This window comes from Dermacentor andersoni, chromosome 9 (assembly GCF_023375885.2).
Source record: "Dermacentor andersoni chromosome 9, qqDerAnde1_hic_scaffold, whole genome shotgun sequence".
Lineage (NCBI taxonomy): Eukaryota > Metazoa > Arthropoda > Arachnida > Ixodida > Ixodidae > Dermacentor > Dermacentor andersoni.
The window spans coordinates 8,646,505-8,666,367 of NC_092822.1; the positions used below are offsets into that span (position 1 = coordinate 8,646,505).

Genomic DNA, 19,863 nt, shown 5'->3' on the forward strand with positions numbered 1-19,863 from the left:
AACGGGGATGAGGCACACGTTCTGCCACGTGGCATAGTTCTGCGTCTGCGAAGCCAGAAAGTCCTTCAGCGGAAAGGGCGGATCAGCGCCGTAAGCGGGAGCCCGGAAGGTCAAGCGTTATCACCTTCCGACTCGGGGCCCGGCACCCCTTGTGAGGTGCCCCAAGCGCCTGCGTGGATGCTTCGCCGTGTCCAGGGATGGCTAAAGCCACGACAGTGAACGGGCAGACCGACCCGCAAAGTGTACGAGCGGTTAATGAAGGCCGACACGTTCCAGAGCAGTTGAGTGCAGTGCGGCCACCCAGTGCAATAAACAGCTCCTCGCGCTTTAATCAAACACAATGGTACAGATGCTGCCACTATATATTGTGCTGGTGCTGACGTCTACGCCTTACATTTACGTTTACGCACGCCAATTAACCTCCTTAATATTTAGCCAAGAATATAGTTTCTATGATGGGCCGAAAGAAACTGGTACGCTTAAATAGGCAAAAGCAAGAAAATAGCGCAGCAGCTTCTGTACGGCTCCAAACACGGGCCTTCCTTGTGTCTATAAAGAGCGGTGATGAATAACAGGATGTGTTCCACCTCCTCTACGAGACAAGATGCAATCGTCGAAGTACACAACGAGGAAGCTCTTTTCTTCCACGCGGGGCTTCTTATACATGCACTCCACGAAATATATTTGTGCGGTCGTACGCGGCGCCGAGTCTTCATAGAGCAAAATTTCCCACCGTATTGGATTGTTCCCCAGCTGCAATTTAGGAAAGTATTGCCACAAAGAAAATAAAAAAAGAAGAGAAAGAAGAGGAAAAGAAAGAAAGGAAGGAAGGAAGGTACAAGTTTGGAGGGGGCCCCCCTGATAGCGGAAGCCGAAAATACGCCAGATACGGCAAGATGCGCCTCCGTTGCCGAGTCGCTTCACAGGAGTTTCCCTCCGATGCGCGTATACGTACATACGTGCCTCTGCGTCGCGCATATATACGCCGTTCTCGCTATATATCGGACGGGCGAACGGAACACCCTCCATTGTTTCGGATACAAACGGCGCATCGTTTCTTCAACGCGCGCGCGATGCCATCGATATGCACGCGTCTCGTCCCTTTGCGCAAGCCTCCCGTCGAGTGTTAACGAGAGGAGTAAAATACCGCGGCCATAAACGCTGCCGCTCCGCCGTCTCCTTCGCATCTGAGGCGCCTCTGCGCGTTTCGCAAATAGGCGTGTCGTATCTTTGTAATGTTTCTCCAAGGGCTGCCATGTTCGAAGTGTCCGCTAGAGCATTTGATTGATTGATATTATTTTTTATTCGGGCGATTTCTTGTTCCCAAAAAAACAGCAGACCTATGAGGACGCCGCAGAGGAGGGGCTCCGGAAAAATTTTGACCAGCGGGTTTATCTAACGCGCACCTCAAGCTACCAACTAGTACACGAGCGTTTTCTCTTTTTCCTTTCTTTTTTTTTCTTTTGGCCCCCCTCGTGCTCAGTACCAGAGACTTACAGCCACTGTACCACCAACGCGATAGGTTGAGCATTTCTTATACAATATACTTCTGTCAGTGATGCATATATGCGTTTATTATTCAAGGACACGCTTCGGCGCTTAGGCGAAAATGAAACTAGGTGCGGAGACAGAAGGACGACAGGAAAGGTAGAGCGCTTGAACCGGAAGACACGTTAAATTCCAACAAGCCCCAACGCTCCACCTTAAATGCGTTTATTATTATTATTATTATTATTATTATTATTATTATTATTATTATTAGTTAATGACTGCCGCGTCTTGCAGCAGTTTCCTAATCCATCCCTTCCTGTCACGTTTAACTGCGACCCCTTGCGCAATGAATAAACATACGCAAGATAGCACTTAATGCCGCACCGACCGCATTTAATTCGTTCACTCGCTGGTTCGCTCTTTTCTGACAAGACGGCGCCGGATATGCGCGGAACCGAAGACGACGACCTTCACCCTCGCCCCGTCGCGGAGCCATGCGCCCTTCCACTTCGTGCCACGGTCGATCAGGGCAACGAGCAGCACAAATCGAAGCTGGCGTCACATGACCGAAACAAACGAAAAAATGGAGGGGTCCGCTCTAAAGGAAAAGTCTGCTGTCGCCCCCCGCCCACACACAAGAAAATGGCCCGGGGACAGTGATAAACATCGACAGCGACGGCAATGATGACAACGTCGGCACGACGGCTCACATGCGGCGCACCCAGAATTCAAATCTAGGCAGGGTCGAACAAAGTTTTCTTTCCTGGAGACTTCCCTCGCCAGCTGAACACATCGATGATCAATATGTTTCAGATAGCTGCTACCAACGCCTGTTAAAGAAAAACTGTTAAAAAAAAAAAAAACAAGTCCGAAGGAAATGTGGCGTCACCTAGGTCCAGACGAACGAACTAATGAAGAACGTTCGTCGGCATATACAACTACACAATTCCATTTCTTACATACGGGTGGTGTGTGCGTCTGCTTACAGCTACTACAGCTTCCCCAAAAAAGAGACACCAGACGCGGAAGCAGGCCCGGCGTCGCAACGGAGTCGCGCAGCTCGCACGATCGAAGACGCGCGTCGTCAAGTTCGCGTGATGCCAGCGGCGCCCCTGAGCAACGACGTGCGCTTGCGCTAAAGCGAAAAGGAAACAAAAAGTGCGGGAAGACGACACAATGACAGGAGATAATCGAACGACTATTATGACGCAAGCGAGAGAGAGAGTGAGGGGGGGGAGGGCACCACGGATCACCAGCTGAGGGTTACTCATTTGCGCGGACGGGGGAAGAAATACAAAAACATTAAATCGAGTGCGGGGAAATCCCTGCAATCGATTTTGCTATGGAAACAACAATGGTCGGCCCGCGATATAATCCCGCGGTGTAGTTATGTGCGGATACGCGGCTGTAAGTTATTTTGCTTGCCCCATTTTATTGGATCCCACTATAGCACGGGGTCGCCCCCCACCCCCCTTCTCTTTCAGGTGTGTCGCTTTTCTTTGTTGGCCGCGCACCCTTACCCAGATATTTGATTCTGGCGGCGTTCTGTGTTCGCAAAGTGCCGCTTAAGTTCTCTGCAGCGCGGGGGAAGCGAGCGTCGTGATCGGAATATGCGGTTTATAAAGCTTGCTGGTTCAGGGCAAGTTGTTCTGCGCATGCGCTGCCGGAGCTGGCCGCCGCCGTCTACACTTACTTGCTCATCAGTATATACGCATATATACTCAATCTCTCTGCCTGTCGCGGATACCTTCGAACACTATATTGTCAGCCAAATTTCGTCATGTCTGTTGCAACTATCGTGTTCGTCGTGACCGTCTTTGCACGGAAGATTGACGATTGATTTATCCGCGACATCCAATGCGAATCAGCGATAGAGGCTGGGCGAGACGCCGTAGCATAACAAAGAGCTCCGGTTTAATTTCGACCACCTGGGGTTATAGTTCACGTGCCCTCAAAGCGCGGTACGCGAACGTTTTTGCATTCAGCGCCTATAAAAATGCAGTCGCTGCGGCTTGGAGTCGAACCCGCAGCCTCCTATACTGAGCGGCAGAGCGCCGTATGTCCACTGAACCATCGCGCCGTCGTCGTTGCCGCGAACACCGTGCAAGCGATCTTGTGCGCGACAAGCGATGCGATGAAGGTGGCTGTCGCGTACGCTCGTCGCCTACAGGTCGCACCCCATGCGAGCGACGACTTTGAGCAACGTCTGCCCGGTGTTTCCCGCATCGTAATTGGCGTGCCGGGTGCTTCATTAATTTAAGTTGATGTGTTTTACTGTAAAGAGCAGCACAAAATATTTCTCAAGGTCTTGCAGTAGGTTCTTATCCTTGCACGTATAAAAATTCATTCGTTTGCTCGTTCCGTGCGACAATCGGTACTTGAGTGATGTATACATCCAGTTCCGCCTTCACGCTATTGTCTAGTCGCTCGTAGCACTTCCGGGCGACGAATTCTATATTTCCAGAACCGAGCGATCGCGCGACAAGACCGAGCTATCTGCTCAAGCGACGGCCCCTTTTGTCGCTCGAAGCTGTCACTCGTCGACGTGGCGCGCAAAATCGCCCTCGTGGGGTTAAGCCTTTAAAGATATATCGCAGATCTCGAGGCCTTCATTTGAGTGGCCGTCCACAGCTATTTTCACGAAACGTCTCCGTTCTGTGGCTCAGTTGAGCGCAGAGAAACCCGAGGACAAAAGAAGGCACGTTGGACACGCACGGTCAATATGTGTATACGCCAACAAGCCCACATCGCCATGGTGCAGCTGTGGTCGATAGTAGGTCTCTTCTGCACTATATAGTTGGCGGAGCTAGTGGAACACCTTCGTCCTCGATTTGACGCGGTGCCTCGAGCACGCCGTCGGTACCGCGCTCTTCGATCTGACTTCGTGCAAGGCCGGTTCAGCACGGGTTCACGGTTCTTCGGCGCTACGTTGGAAGCGCAGGCGTCGTGAAAACTCCCGGTATATATAGCAGACGGCGCGATGCAGCGCTATAGCCGATATTCGCGATAAGCGCGGACACAAATGCTTCCCGATTTCGTTGCACCAGTTACGTTAAAGGATCGGGGTGAGGCACAAGTTGGATGCCTGAATGATTGTGATCAGGGTATAACACTGGTGAATGCTTCGAACTGTACTCGAACTATGGCTGTGGATACTCGAACAAGAGTGTACTCTTCTCTATTCTATGGTGTACTCGAAATATCCCTCTGCTGATTGTGGCCGCACGAAACTGGGCCCGTTGCCGCGGATATTTGTCGTGCATGTGTAAAATAAAAGCCCCCTGATGAGCATGCTGTGGGACATTGGCCTTACACTGCAGTTCTGCTTCCAGCACAGTGTTCTTTGCTGGCCAAAAGTATGCAGAGCATTTGAAATCCTCTGTGGAGTTATCTCAAGAAGTGTTTACTTGCTTGCCAGCTGCCTGTCACTAAAGGTAACAATGTCGGTGGTGGTCCACAGCCGGGTGTACAGAACAACACTGTTTTAGCTCCCGATTCTGCTGTGGCTGCCAGTAGACAGTCACACTCTGTGGGCCATCGGGGAGGGTTCCCCTCTCTGGAGGACACTTCCTGCTACCCATGGTGTCTGCTGGGCTGTCATCTACATTGGCTGCGTCATCACATACCTTGGTGATCTGGCTGGCATGAAAGCAGCAGGTACACCAGCTCGTCATGGCAATTGGAGCACTCAATTGCTGCAACACATGAGGCATCCAAGCTTTGTGGCACTGAGTGTCATTCTCTGGTTTCACCCTCTGATGACCCTGGACAGGGTTGTTCTGGCACTCATTTTCACGCTCTAACCTTTTGGCTGGTTCAAGGCTCAAGTGAAAGATTACAGAAGACTACAGAGGGCACCGCGCACGGCACCCTCACGAGAACTGCTGGTTCAGAGAGCGCAGCCACATCGAGAAGAGCACACAGGAGCCGCGTCCCGCTGATGCACCAGAACGGGGAGCGGTGTGGAGCTCTGGCGCTGCGCATTCGTCGCGAATGAATGAGCGAGCCTGGCTCAGCTGCCGCACGACCTGTTCGCACAGGCGTGTTCTCGCTGCCCCGTTCACGCCGTATATTTGACCGCTTGCTCTTATCGCGCTTATCATTACTCTCGCGCTCGGTGCAGTAGCTTGCGCCGCTGACCTTCACCGCTAACACTGAATCATAACGATACATGAACGTCAACTATTTCCCATATTTCACGTAGACAGCTCAGCCGTATAATAGACTTGGCCTTTGATATTTACACAGGGAGGGGCCTTCCTGTGTAAATTTCCTTCCTTTTGTGGTTCGTGTAATTTGCTAACGCGTTATTTACAGACAACTTTGACATCAGGGCTAAAAGGTAGGGCCACGAGTCATAAGTGCACGGACTGTCATCCACATTCTGCAGTGTACTCATATAGGAAATTCTATAGACTATGCAAATCTCTAAATGTATTTTTTTGGGAGTAGGGGGATCGAGGAGCGCGCGTCAGGGCTGGTTGATGAGAGTCACGCGCTCAAAATTTATCTGGAACCCTCTGCTACTGGGCTTCACAGACCTTTGCTCTGTCGCACTATAAAGGGCGCCATATATAGCTCCGTCGTGTATACCTCCTGAGCGTATGTACGTCAATCACATTTCTTTTTCCGGGGAGATCGGCCAATGAACAGACATACGCACTACATCGCATGATATCTCCTTCGCATGATATCCCATCGTAACAGTCTCTCATACATATCGTAGCAATCAAAGCCAAGCAGGCCGACCAAGAAACGAATGAAGACAAGACACAGGTTCGTCCCGTTTATCGAACGCGCTCATCTCGACACGCCGTCGAGGAATTAAGAGCGCTCTTGGCGCCGTTTCGGACAGCGTTCATTTTGCGGACCACCAAGTGGGTGAAATCCGGTTCCGTAATCGGCTAGCGTTCTCTAATGACGCGTACGCCGTTAACCTCAAACAAAAGCTGATTTATTACAAGAGGCGGCGCGCTCGTATGATCGTCAAAGTACACCAGGCTTTGCACCTGCTCGCGTCTCGAAACACAGCCGCTATATTTAGAGAATTAGAGAGCGGCCACCAGTGCCGATGATATTTGGCAAGCTTCCCGAGTCAATTTCGATTAGAGTTGTACAAAGGATGTACGGCACCTGCAGTAGAGCAGATTAGAAAGAACTGCATTGTCCGCGACAGCATTCAGATACGCGGCGATCCCCAATATCCTGATAAGGAAAGATGATTCGAACAGTTCTATGCGTGCGCGCACACATATACGAGTATATATATCCTTTTGGCCGCAATGCTGGGGCTGTTATAGAAAGGATGGCTGTGGCGACAAGTCATGCCGCGAGTATACATCTGAAACGAGTGCCCAACGAGAATGTACAAAAAGATGCTCGCCATTCAATGCTATTACCTGTCTTGCAAAAAGTACACAAGGGAGACAGAATGAGTCTCTCGCCGTGTTCCAATACTCGCCGCAGACGGCAAAGTAGACGGCTAAGCAGACAGCGGCCATCTTATTCAAGTCTCGTTCCAATTCTCACGAATACGTCAAAGTATACAGCTTCGCGAAGACAGCATCGAAGTGAAAAATGATGCAGGCTACTTTCCTGTCCAAATAAGATGGCGGCTAAGCAGGGCCCTTGGAAACTTGACGGGAAGGTCGTCTGTGCATAATCAAATTAACGCAGACACGCTATCGTATGCCCTTAACGAATAATAAGGAAGAAGAAGCATGTGCTTGCTGCGGTAAAGCTAGGGAAACGATAGAGCATGTTTTATTAGAATGTGAAGACGTCTGCCCAGCGGTCGATTTAGGCACCACTGGCCTCCTTGAAGCCCTTGGGTTCAGCGAGAGCAGTGGAAAACATGTCCGCGATAGGGATTAGTAAGAGGCGATTGGAGGATTGGTGGAAGAAAGGTAGGGAAACGACAGAAAACGGAGACGTACAAAAGCAAAGTTCGCAATAGGTGGTCAGAAAATTTGGTTGCGGGAGTTCATATTGGTTTTTACCTCTATTTCTCTTTTAACCTAGGTAGCACATTAGGCAGTATAAAAGCAAGAGCTGGGTGGCGCAATCCACTGCACCGTTCCAAAAGGGACACTCATGACATCCATCCATCCATCCATCCATACAGCCTTCCAGACGGCTCGAAACACGTTCCATTACTTGGCCTCGAAGCTTTCTCGGCTGTCTCCTCAGCTGTCTACCTAGACTGCCTCCGATGCTGGCCAGGATTGGAACACACCCTTTTTTATGTGCCGCAGCCAGTGTAGACAATGTGGCGCCAATTGAGACGGTTTTCTCGGTCAGTTCCGCGGGAAAGCAAACAGGGGATGGCACCTGCCGTTAAGGTAAACTAGGAATGACAACCCCTTTATTCAATAAAGTGTTTCATTTAATACGGCCCGCAGATAATGAGTCACTAGTGGCCGCAGCACCGAGAAAATGTCCACACGTTGAGTAATCCACACGTCGCCCAACGGGACGTGTCTGCTGCGAAAACGTGTGTCAAAGATGGATGGCCAACTGTCGGCACCAAAGAGTTTGCAAGCACTTTAGTAATCAACGACCATCGCATTTAAGACGTGTTCAGAACAGACACTCCCTTTGTTCCATTTATTCCATGTGTGCAGTAGTGCAAATGTCACGCGCGTCCTTGGTCACAATTCGGGCGCCAGCTTCACCGATAAGGTCTCACCGTCTCTGTTCCCTTCGGTCGAGGCTCTCGTCGGAAACGACAGTCGGGCTCACTTGGCCGGCACGCAAACAAGAAAGCTCGTCGTCACCACGCCTCGCTCGGTCACGAATCGGGGCAAGCGCTTTGAATTTCAATGGTCGACGCACTGTCGGCACATGGCACGCAGCGACGCGCGGGCCGCATTCCTCCGCGGCGTCGCTCGCCGACGTCCACGAGGCGCCGCTGACAAACGGGAGCGGCCGACTCCCCCCCGTCGGCTGGAGCCCGCCTGCCGCACCCGAGGCGCTGCACCACACTTCGGGGAACCCGGGGGTCGTCAGACGCAGGCCAACGAACGCCGCGAGACAGCGGGCTGCGGACCAATGAGACCGCTTGTTCCTTTCGCCTCGAATGCCGGTCCCTATCTGAAGTTAATGCAATGGTTATCAGTGAATATTACATGCAAGTAAATGCGGCAGCGCTCACAGACAACGTCGTATCTCTTCTAGGTGAGACAAGGTTCGGCCTAAAATATTCTAGAGGGCCATGCAAAGTCAAAGCTTCCACATAAATCAGCGATTGCCCCAGCGATAACGGCGGCTACGATGACAACGCCGACGGTAGATCATTCGTGGATTCGCGGTCCAGCCTTTCTGGTGGCGAGATTTCTTCTAGGGCGACATCCACTGACAAGGAATATTATGGCTCTGACAGAACTCGGAAGCCGCATAATCCGGGTTATGTACTTACCTACGCTATCATGTACTGTGGTGGAAGAAAAAAATAATTACTCATGCACTAGTGCCGTTGCGACGCCATCCGTATTTGATGACGAGCGGCTTGTGAATACTGGTCCGGAGAAAGGTGTGCACAGCTGCAGTTCGGGTCCAGACAAATGGAGCGCCGTGCACGACCTTGGAAAGGCACCGGGACAACACTACTCCGATAGGGAGTGACGTTAAGAGGTGTAAGAAAAGGACAACCCTGTGTTGATGACTCCTCCAGCAGATTGCTGGAGTTAATAAGGAATCCGAGCTTCGAAATGGACTTTTACCAGTTGCCCATCAATAGTGCTTACCAAGACACTTGGGTGGGACATCGGCTGACTCCCTTGCCTATGTCCCAGTCGCCTACTCCAAGACCCTGGACTGAGCTCCTGAACCCGATACAGTTGTTCCTGCTCTCGTGTAACTCGGTACAGGAGCAAATAACACAGAGTTCCAAGATTGGTGCAGCAAATCTCTAGCGAGGGAGGCGAATATAAATTGTGTTAGAAGAGGCCTAGCTGACCAAGTCTGCAAATTCGCACGTGGCCGACACCGGGAGCTGCACAGCGGCAACAGGAGAGAGCCCTGTGTTGGAACTGAACTGGTACCAGGGTGAAATATATTAAACGAAGCTAGATTCACGGATGTCGCCTTTTGGAATGCCGAACAGATCAGTCTTGACCGCGAGCGGAGTTTTGGTCAGCCGGAAAGATACGATCGACGACGTAGCCTTTAAATTCACACACCATGAAGCTTCTCGTGGTGTCACAGAAGTTACAGTGCATGATAACGTGATACAAGACTTAACGTGGCTGCTTTTGCGAGCTTCTTCACAAACGAGTCATCCCAGACCTCTGTACACTGACTTCACCGGTACCTCGGTTCGGGCGTGGGGTTCAGTGTTCGGGAACCGTTATCCCGATTAATTATGAACTCGTATTTTGACAAGGAAGAGCGAATGGAGCTCGGGAACGACCATCTACACCAGTCAAAGCTAGCCATCAGTGTCCTTTATTATTCGTCTGCTGCTACTGTTCGTAACTGACTACAGGATGTGTTCGAAAAAATCGTATTCGCTGCGAATGGAACCGAATACGAATATTTGAGAAAAACGAGCTCCGAATACAGAATCAAATATCTAACATTCTCTCATTTCTGAACAAAGTGAAATGTAATCTTTGTGGCCGATCTTCGGAGCACCAAAGTTCGAAGTTCGGCTGGTTTGGCGGCAGAGCGCAAAAATGGCGCAGCTGACAGACGGTCATCGGTACGTTTGATTTGATTTTACGTCTGACGCATCAATTGCGTGCAAGTTAGTTTGCCTTGGCACGAAGCGGACGCTCAAATATTGTCGAACACAAAAACGTCGAGCTTACTAAGCGCGACCAAGTGGCGCAAGGTGACCGCAGTGGCCACGCATATTGCACGACGCGCAATATGCGTGCCTCATCGAAAACATGCTGGTTGTATCAGCAATAAACGCATGACGACTCGAAGCGATTTCCTTTCAACACGTTGCACATGCATCAAGCTTTAATGAAAACTCGTGTGACCAGCTCCAACTACTCGCAAGAATTAAAAACTAGTTATCTGCGGTCAGCGCACATGCGCCAGAGCCACATCAATGACACTACGCGAGTGCCACTGGGCGAACTGATGCAACGTCGATTCACTTTGCACAGTAAAATACACTAAGTATACATTGCAATGATCGATAATCCTGTCACCGCTAATGCAGTGGGATAAAAGGAAAACAAAATGATGTCTGCGGTATGTGTTCGCACCAAGCTCTTGGCCGATCTCTTGCCGACTTTCTTCGTCGCGCGCTGTTTCGGCACCCACAGGGTGCGTCTAAATGAAAGCCGCCGCTATATGGCACGTCGGCACGGCATCGACGACGTCACCACGCGGAAGCGCGTCCGCGCTGACGATCGCGCGCGTGGCCACGAAACGCGAGGCGGCGTTATTGCGCTGCATCGGCTGGGCACGCTCCCAATGCACGCGCACGTGTCACGAGAGCGGCGATTGTTTGTAAACACCAGTTCATTTATAGCCCGCTCCGGCACTCGGACCCCCTGCGGACAGGAACAACTGCTCTGGCATCCGACCAGCCGTCGGCACCTCTCTTCCGTGGAACAAATTTCGGTCGTTCGAAAATGCGCATGCCAGGAGGGCTTTCTCTGTGGCGCCTCGCCCCAGCAGACGCCCGCAGTTCGTATCTCCTGCGGTGCTGCGTGCCAGTTCTGGCGCCCAGGCGACGACGTCTCTCGAGAATCCCTCCCTCCGGCTCTCTCGAGCTGCTCGACTGAACGCGTGCCTAATTTTTTTTTTGCTTTCGGCTAACGTGGATCAAAGCGGACCGCCCAAGAACAACTGCACAAGAACACTTGGACAAATAAAGTTTATTCCTATCCTATCCACATACGCTGCCTATAAACAGCAGATATAAGCCTCGCCGTTTCCTCTGACTTGCGCTACTTTTCCCGCCGTTCACTATCTCTTCAGGACTTGGCCACTTTCGTCGTAACATGCGAGACGAGCCGGTAACGGAAGCAGAGCAGTCAGCGAAGGGGGAAGCGGGCGATTGCACAAGCTTTTTTTCTACAGGGAGAAACGCGTGCCGCGCCTGACTCGACTCGGGACCTCCCCCCCCCCCCCCCCCCCCCCCCCATCAATCGCCCACGCGTTTCGTACGACGTCGATCTTCCTCCCGAAGCAAACGCCCGGTCGAGCAGCGCTCGAAAAACGCTACCGGCGAAGAAAAAAGAAAAGGTTGAAACTACACGCTGGCCGGCCGGCAACAGCTGCTGCACACCGGAGGGCTTCTGCCGGAAGGAACAGCCGGTTAATGCGAACGCGCCGAACGCTCTTTTCCAAACCTGCCGGCGCTGGTAAATGAACTCGGTTCTGTCACTTCGGGGCATTGCGAAACTATGACAACGAGAGAGTTCGTCCGCGTGCTCTCGACTTGATCAGTGTGCCGCGGGCACTTTCAGTTTTCGTTTTCGTCGCGGATTCGTGAAGGGAAGCTTTCTCGCGATACCGCAGTCGCGGCGTGTACGGCCAACAGACGCCGCCGCCGCCGCCGCGTCCCCACTCTTGCAAGGCAGCGAACCGGCGCGGCAGCACACAAAGCACGATCGCCGCCGCGACAGAGCAAGGGGAAAGAAGAGCAGCGCCTGCGACGCGGCGGCGTCGCCGGGTTTATGGTGGGGGGAACCGAAAATAGCGGATCGATGGCTGCTGCTCACCGGCGATGCGGAGTACGGCCCGATCGGCCGGGTCCAACTGCAGGATGCTGAGCGGCTGCTCGCGCGTCCACTCGGCAAGGCTCGGGCCCAGGTCCATGGGCGCGGCGTGCGAGCCGAACGAACCGTACCAGGAGCCAGCGGCGGCGAGGCCTCTCCCGCCGCCGGCCGCCGAGAGCAGCGACGACACCGAGCGCTGCGGAGGCGGCGGTGGCGCCGGCCACGGGCCGGACACCAGGCAGTCCGTCCAGCTGCGCGACCGGGGCTTGGCCAGCTTTGCGCGCTCACATCGCGCACGCTGCGGCCCCACTAGCGACGATGGCTCGCACTGCCACACACTGCCACACTACACGCACTGCTCCGGCCGCCGGACGGGCCGCCGCATCCGACGCTTCACTGGTTTTCCAGGCTGCTGCTGCTGCTGGCCGCCGACGCTGATCCCACGGCCATACACGGACGACGCTTTCGCAATGGGGAAAGGCGTGTAGGCCTAACCGGAAGAGGGAGAGTCCGCGGCGTCGGTCTCCGCTGGGCTTCGCGTAGGCGCTCGCAGCGTAACGTGCGGCCGCCGCGCGCGCGACCTGCTACGCAATTTTAGTTTGCGACAACAGAGGACGCCACAAGCGCCAACGCTGGTGCGAGAGGGAAAAAGTTATTCGTGCCTGTTCATAACACTGCTCACACAACTCCACACCATCTGACGACCATATGACCATATTCTACCACCAAACCACGGTGTAAACTGATACATGCGCCCTCCCATGACTAAAACAAATATTATTGTTCGCGTATGTGAATAAAAGTTAAAGGGAAATATTTTATAGTTTTGTTCACAGGCAGCTGCTCATAATTCTTTAGCAGTGCGGTACAAACGCAGTATTTAGTTCTTGAAGCATTGCCGTGGGAAGTGTAGCAGCTCGCATGGTCAACAACTTCAGATCGTATTGAACTACCATACTGGTTATGCAGAATGACACAATGCAGCCGAAAATAAAGTGCAGTGTTGACGCAAGTATGTGATTTCAGCAGTGTACAGCAAGATAGAATATTGTATGTACAATGCTGGTGACAAGCGTTATAGATAGTTTTTGTTCGTTCGATCGATCACTCATCTCGACTATGTAATGCGTTCAATTGCTACCGCTTTTAATGAGTAAAACTCATTCGCCAGGGTACATAAAACAAAATAATAAAATAATAATAAAGAGAAGGGGGAAATGAGAAAATTTGCTGAGAGACAGATTGGCGCGTTGTGAAAGATGCTTGGCGCGTCATCACAAAATTTATGTTCAACAAAATTCACAAGGAGCATGTTTTCTATACATGTAAATGTTGTTCTGCACCTCAAATGAAGATGACAACAAAAGGTTACGCGCTTAAACTCCGCGCAGTGAAGTATCCAGATATGCTAACATTGTATTGCCACTTATTAGGTCTGTACTCAAACGTTTCGTCAAAGTTGCCGAACAGTTATAAAGGGCATACCAAGGTCGCATAGCAGCGCCCTTGGTGCGTGGTCATTATAGTGACCATATATCAGAAAATTACGACCACGACGTGTTCTGACAGACACGTTCTATTCTCCTGCACCACCTGAAACAGTCCACGAGGTGTTGCCCTGACATCCGTTTCAGCGGTGCAGCAATGGCGCCCTCTGAACCACACCGCTCGTTTCAAAAGGTGCAAAAACGGTGTAGGGCTGGTTCCAATTCTGCACCATGTCGGTACTAAGGCGCACAGGTGCGAAGCAGCAGCGCAGCAGACGACGCAGCACACGGCCGCAAGCGCCGTTGAAATCCAGCTTACGTGCGCCTATCGTGTCTACGCAGGCGCGGGTGTACTTACATCTCAGAGGTCGATAGCACCAGCAGTTCAGGTCATCTCAAACTTACGCACTCCGTGCACATTTGTTGGACAAATCATAACGCCTGCACCGCGTCTGCACCTTGGCATTCGCTTCGAGTGTCGCGCTGTGCCTGCACCACAGAAATCGAACTGCACCATTTCTTAGGGGACGTTCGATTCGCCTGCACCACTTGAACCAGTTCGCGAGGTCCTGCACCCTGCCGTTAATTTCAGCGGTGCAGCAGTGTCGCCCGCAGAACCAGGACGTTCGTTTCAAAAGGTACAGGAAAGGTGCAGGGCTGGTTCGTGATTGCTGCACCCGCTCCACTGTCGGTGCCGGCATACAGGTGCGAAGCAGCGGCGCAGCAGACGACGCAGCACACGGGCGCGAGCACCGTTAAAACGCCCCTTAAACACGTCTGACGTGTCTACGCAACTGTGGTGTGTATTTACGCCCCAGAAACCAATCATACTGCTGTTCAGGAGCTCTCAAACTTACGCACTCCGTGCACATTCGTCAGACATAGCTTAACGCCTACACCGCGTCTGCAGCTTTGCATTCATTTCGTGTGTTTCGCTGGGTCTGCACCTACGGATTCGAGCTGCACAGTTTCTGAACTTCTCGTGAACAGCCGTGAACTGGTTCACAGTGGTGCAAGCGAATCGAACAGACCCTTAACAACTCGTGAATCGCCGTGAACTGGTTCACAGTGGCGCAGGCAAATCGAACGGATTCTTTTGGCGTTTGCAGTGCATGAAAGCATAGCCATAGCATAGTATTCAAGATTGGGTTTGGCTACTTCGTGAATGTTGTCGTTGGAGTTTCGACTTTGTCTACTGAAATAGTTTCAATGACTTAATTAAAAGAAATGATTTCACACTGACAAGACGTAAGTATATTTGACCAGCGATGTTCTTCAGGTCATATAGCTACACTAGCGATAGCTCTATTATAATAACAGAACTAAATCTCAAAGGCTTTTGCTTTTGCGCATACTATAGAGCAACCAACTCTATGCTTTTGCGTACTGCAGGTGTCCTGCCGGTGTCACACGTACGCTTCTGATCGCGATCGGCTGTTGACACACGGTCATTTGCGATCGGGACCCAGCGGATCTGGGCGATCGCGAATCGAGAATCGCGATGAGGGCCGGAGGGCCCTTGATCGCGATCGCAGGCTGACGTCTGCGCCCTCTAAAGCAGTATTCTGAAAAACGTTAAAAACAAAAAGTGAAGCCAGCTCAATAAAAATGTGTAAAAATTTTTTGCCAGCATTAATAAACTGTAAAATTGAACTACTGTCAAAATTCATTTTGAATTTGTAGCTAATATATTATGCAGTTCTGAGAGTTTCTTACGATCAGCAGATAATGATAACTCGATCCGGATCATCGGACCGTGTAGCAGCGACCATTGTTGATTGCGATCGAGAAATTCGATCCGAATCAGCCCTGATCGCGATCAGAAATGTACGTGTGACACCGGTATCGCACTCGCCATGCTCGCCATGTTTTGAACACCTACTATTTTGCGCACCATCATCATCATCATCGTCCTGCAGAAGGATTTCATAGGTACCTTCTGCTACGATCGGTCGAAATGGCTGGCGTGATAAAGAAGGTATTTCTGTAGTTTCTGTGCTTCACACTCGTAAACTCAAGCGTGATATGCTACATCTGCATACTGTATCGAGAGTCATGCCACTATGCACCGATCTCTCTTCTTTTTTTCTTCTTTTCAGACGACCGGGCTGACTGGACTAGCAGTATGCAAAAACCCGCACCACGTTCGTACTCGTAGTCCTTGTCCTTAGCGTAGGCCGGCACTAATAGTAGATCTTTTTGAATGCAGGAGCTGACAATAGTGTACAATAAAATCTTGCGGGCACTTGCGAAGTTGCCGGAAAGCGCAGCTTACAGGCGCTACACGGAACAGATCGTGAACGAGCGTCTCTCACTGGTTCAAAGCGTGAGTACCCGGATTGCGTTTACCACGTTTGTAACGTGAAAGCGTTTTGTCTGCACTGTGGTTTCTGCGTAGAGGGGTTGCTAAACATAATCACATACAACAAAAGTATATCTGTTAGGTCTCAGCTAGTGTGCTGAAACGATTAACATCATCCGAGGTAGATGGTTTGCTGCCACCGCGATCAGCATAACCTCGTCATCTCTCGCTGTAGCATCAGCGAGAGATACAAACCTGCGTAGCCGGTTTGTATCTGGCGATAATGCCCTGACCTAGGTCTTTCATCTACTCGCAGGAAAAGGACATCGTGCAACTGGAAAAGCGCATTGGGGCAGGACAGATTGAGCAAGTGATCAAGCAGGTTGGATCATTTTTACAGCATTTCTAATGTTGCAAATATTCTCTGCTGAGCAATGATGTAGGCCGTGCATATTTAATCCTGGGACACTGGTCGTATCCATCACAAGCTGAAGCTGCTGCACTTGTGCACTTAGTGTGTGCACAGTGTGTGATTTGGCAGCATAAAGTAGTCATAAAAAATTCATGTGTTAATGAAAGAAAGAGCCCTTACAGCAGGACATAAAGCAGAATGACATACACAAATACTGTTTGTACTCCACATTATGTCCTGTTATAAGTGCTGTTTCTTTCGCTATCAAGTATGTGCCAACTGGCCCGAGTGTGTTCTTTAACTGCCACCTGTTCCATAAGGTATATAATACCCGTGTCACATGGGCGTTTGGAAGGCCTTCCAACCGATAGTCAGTTGACTCAAAGGTCAAGTTCGAGCTGCTACACGGGCGCTTTCGAAGGCCGGCGAGTCAATAGTCTATCGAGTCAATGGAGCACCCTACAACTCTATCGAAATCTCGATGGCCTTTGAGCAACGGAAGCGGAAACAGCGCGAACATGTCCTCTCGTTCACAGCGCGCTCGTACTCACGGTAAGAAAGAACAAATCAAACCAAAACACTCTAAAAATACTATATATGAGTTTTATTAATTATTCAATAAAGTATGTTTGCCACTTGATATGTGCGAACTGCGCATATTCTCGACAACAGCGACGTGCTTGTGTTCATTCATTCCTCCACGTTGCCTAGTACACTCTCCCTCTACTCCATGTGCCTTTTTTTAATGTATAAAGAAACGTAAAAGAAATTATAGTGCTTTAAATGGTTTTAATGTTGTTTCACATTTCGTGACATGAAAATGAAAATAAAGATCCGCAGCGCCACACAATTTTACGAGACACGCCTGAACCACTCAGCGGACTTTGAAAAGTGCCGTGTAGCAGCGCGACAACTCCTTTGAGTCGATAGAGTTGTGGCGTTTCGAAGGCCGTCGACTGGAAGGCCTTCCAAATGTGCCCGTGTGACACAGGTATAAGGTGCCATCATCAGACTGTCTTTCTTTCTGTATGCGTGTCATTTCAGCAACAAATAGGTCTTGCAGCAAATACAAACTGAGTCTAGAAGCAGTTGTTATATTATGGGAAAGTCTGTGGTTAAGGGGACGAGCTTTTGTAAACCTTCAACAGCGTCTGCTTGGAGCTCGAGCCAGGTTGACCACTGGAGAAGGTTCGGCGGGGAAGGCGAGGTGATGTAAAAACAAATAACAGAAGTTTAATATGTTGTTACGAGTGAGCAGTGCACTCCAAGGAGAAAAAAAAAAAAGCGTTCAGCATGTGGTGGCTTGCTGGCTTTCACATACCCTCCACCATCTGGGCATCCTCATTCCCTGCTGCCCCCTGGTAGAGAGCTTTGTCAGGACACGTCAGGTCAACCCAGATGGAGGGACACAGGAGGGAATCCACCCCTTGACGTAGAAGGGTTGAATGTCGTAAAGAGGGTAGTAGAATTTGCACATTCTACGCATGATCCCGTCGCACACACCCGACGGGCCAGTCAGTTCATGTTGACAAGCGTGATGGTTAGGCATGCCGTGTCCTATGCATTTGGCATTCGATCCATTCATTGCCGCACAAAGTGAACCGTAACACTACAAAAAAAGGCAACAGCTAGCCTGTTTGTGTAACATTTTTCTTTTTAGTTCAGTGTCTACACTACCCGCCGTGGTTGCTCAGTGGCTATGGTGTTGGGCTGCTGAGCACGAGGTCGCGGGATCGAATCCCGGCCACGGCGGCCGCATTTCGATGGGGGCGAAATGCGAAAACACCCGTGTACTTAGATTTAGGTGCACGTTAAAGAACCCCAGGTGGTCGAAATTTCCGGAGTCCCCCACTACGGCGTGCCTCATAATCAGAAAGTGGTTTTGGCACGTAAAACCCCACAACTTAACCCAGTGTCTACACTCCAGAATATTAGGTATTATTGCCCATAGCAATGAAATGTGCAGTTCTCCAGTTACAAAGAGAACTTGTAACACTACTACATTTTTCCATGAGTTTCAGGTACCAAATTTCTTTGGTTCACTTACGCACCCACAGTTGATGCTGGCCTGCTTGCAGGCGGTCCAGCTGCTATTGCACAGTATCTCCATTAACGTATTGCTGTATGCCTTTATATACTTTGAGTTCCCAGCTCCAAACATAAAACTGAATGTGTGAACTGCAACAAAACATACAGTTCTTGGACTTTGTGCACCTAGAAAGTGCTGCTAAATTTTGATTAGTCTATGAAGTCCAACAGTAGCTTTAGGCTGGAGTGCCTTCTGTCTGAGCATAACTATTTGTACTAGCTAAATTGACCAACCAGCGTAATTCAATTTTGTGCTTGCTTTAGTGGTATTGAGCACTGGGTCATCTACAGGGCAAATTTTGTATTTAATGAAATTACTGTTCAAGATAACCCAATTTTTGACAATAGATGCTCACATCTGATGGCACTACGTTTGTTAACATTACAGTTTTATTTGCAGCACTTGATTACTAGCTACTGCATCTCTGATATAAGGATGGCATAAGGAGCATGAATGTTGTGCAGAAGGGTTGAAATCCGGGCCAGTTGGTACATAGTTGAAGGAAAAAACCAGTCACAATAGACAAGAGAGGTTCATCAGTCGTTGTGGTGTGAACCTCTCTCGTCTTTTGTGACTGTTTTTTTTCCTTCAATGAATGTTGTAACACAGCAAGATTATTGAATCTACACTGACCTTGCAATTTTGGATTCAGTAATTGCTTAATATATGTGCCAATATAGTGTAGCAATCATATTCCAGTTCTTTCTTTTGTGCTTTATCAGCAGTCTGAGAAGCCTAATTTAACCCCAGGATCAGCTAATTGTGAGTGGTAAATGATAAGAAAGAAATAAAATCAAGCAAATGTAAGCGCTATATGGTCATGCATCATTCAAGTGAATACAGTAGAACTGAGGTATCTGTCTACCTTTCAGGCTGAAGGTGAGCTGGTTCTGGCGAGGCGCATGCTAAATTGGAAGCCATGGGAACCCCTGATTGCAAAGTCGCCTGCTGGCCAGTGGAGCTGGCCACCCAAGTGATGAGGATGATGATGAGTAGCCACAGCCAGCCATAGCTGCACGATGACTTCTAGCAAGTCACTTCGTGTCTAAGATGGCAACTGGATGGATAGCTTACTAAGGTGGCTTTCCTTGCAACCTTGTTTAAAGCTGTTTGCTTTGTGTCACTTATAGTTAAGTAGAATAAATTAATATCAACCACTTCACCAGTCTCTGCGATCTCTCACTGTATGCAACATATCTGCTCATTGTTTTGCAGCAGGACAAAGAGGTTTTGAAGGTACTGGTTATTGTAGGATAAAACAAGTGACACAGTCAAATTGAACCTTTTGAGCATTTGTGGGGTGTGTAGTTAAATATGAAAGATAATAAACAATATTCTGAAGTAACCTAAACTGAGTACATGGTTCTACAGATTACAAGAATGCTAAATGCAGGGGTGAG

The 19,863-nt window shown here is 50.1% G+C and overlaps 2 protein-coding genes across 9 annotated transcripts in view; one reads left to right on the plus strand and one right to left on the minus strand.

Annotated features, from left to right (window-relative positions):
• Positions 1 to 12,970, minus strand: part of shot (dystonin-like protein short stop) — a 306,414-nt gene extending 293,444 nt beyond the window's left edge. For 2 of the 8 annotated variants that reach the window (XM_055068486.2, XM_055068482.2), the window contains exon 1: positions 12,177 to 12,957. In XM_055068486.2, coding sequence (XP_054924461.1) covers positions 12,177 to 12,273 — 97 coding nt within the window. In that variant the 5' untranslated portion in view covers positions 12,274 to 12,957. Of the gene's footprint in view, positions 1 to 12,176 lie in introns of all 8 variants that reach the window. The other 6 variants (XM_055068490.2, XM_055068489.2, XM_055068483.2 and 3 more) reach the window with 5 other exon arrangements.
• Positions 12,971 to 15,546: 2,576 nt separating this feature from the next.
• Positions 15,547 to 19,625, plus strand: ND-13B (NADH dehydrogenase (ubiquinone) subunit ND-13B). Its single transcript, XM_050174691.3, has 5 exons — positions 15,547 to 15,638; positions 15,760 to 15,804; positions 15,870 to 15,986; positions 16,279 to 16,344; positions 19,336 to 19,625. The coding sequence occupies exons 1-5, from the start codon at positions 15,618 to 15,620 to the stop codon at positions 19,438 to 19,440; spliced, it is 354 nt and encodes a 117-aa protein (XP_050030648.1). The 5' UTR covers positions 15,547 to 15,617; the 3' UTR covers positions 19,441 to 19,625.
• The last annotated feature ends 238 nt before the right edge of the window (positions 19,626 to 19,863 follow it).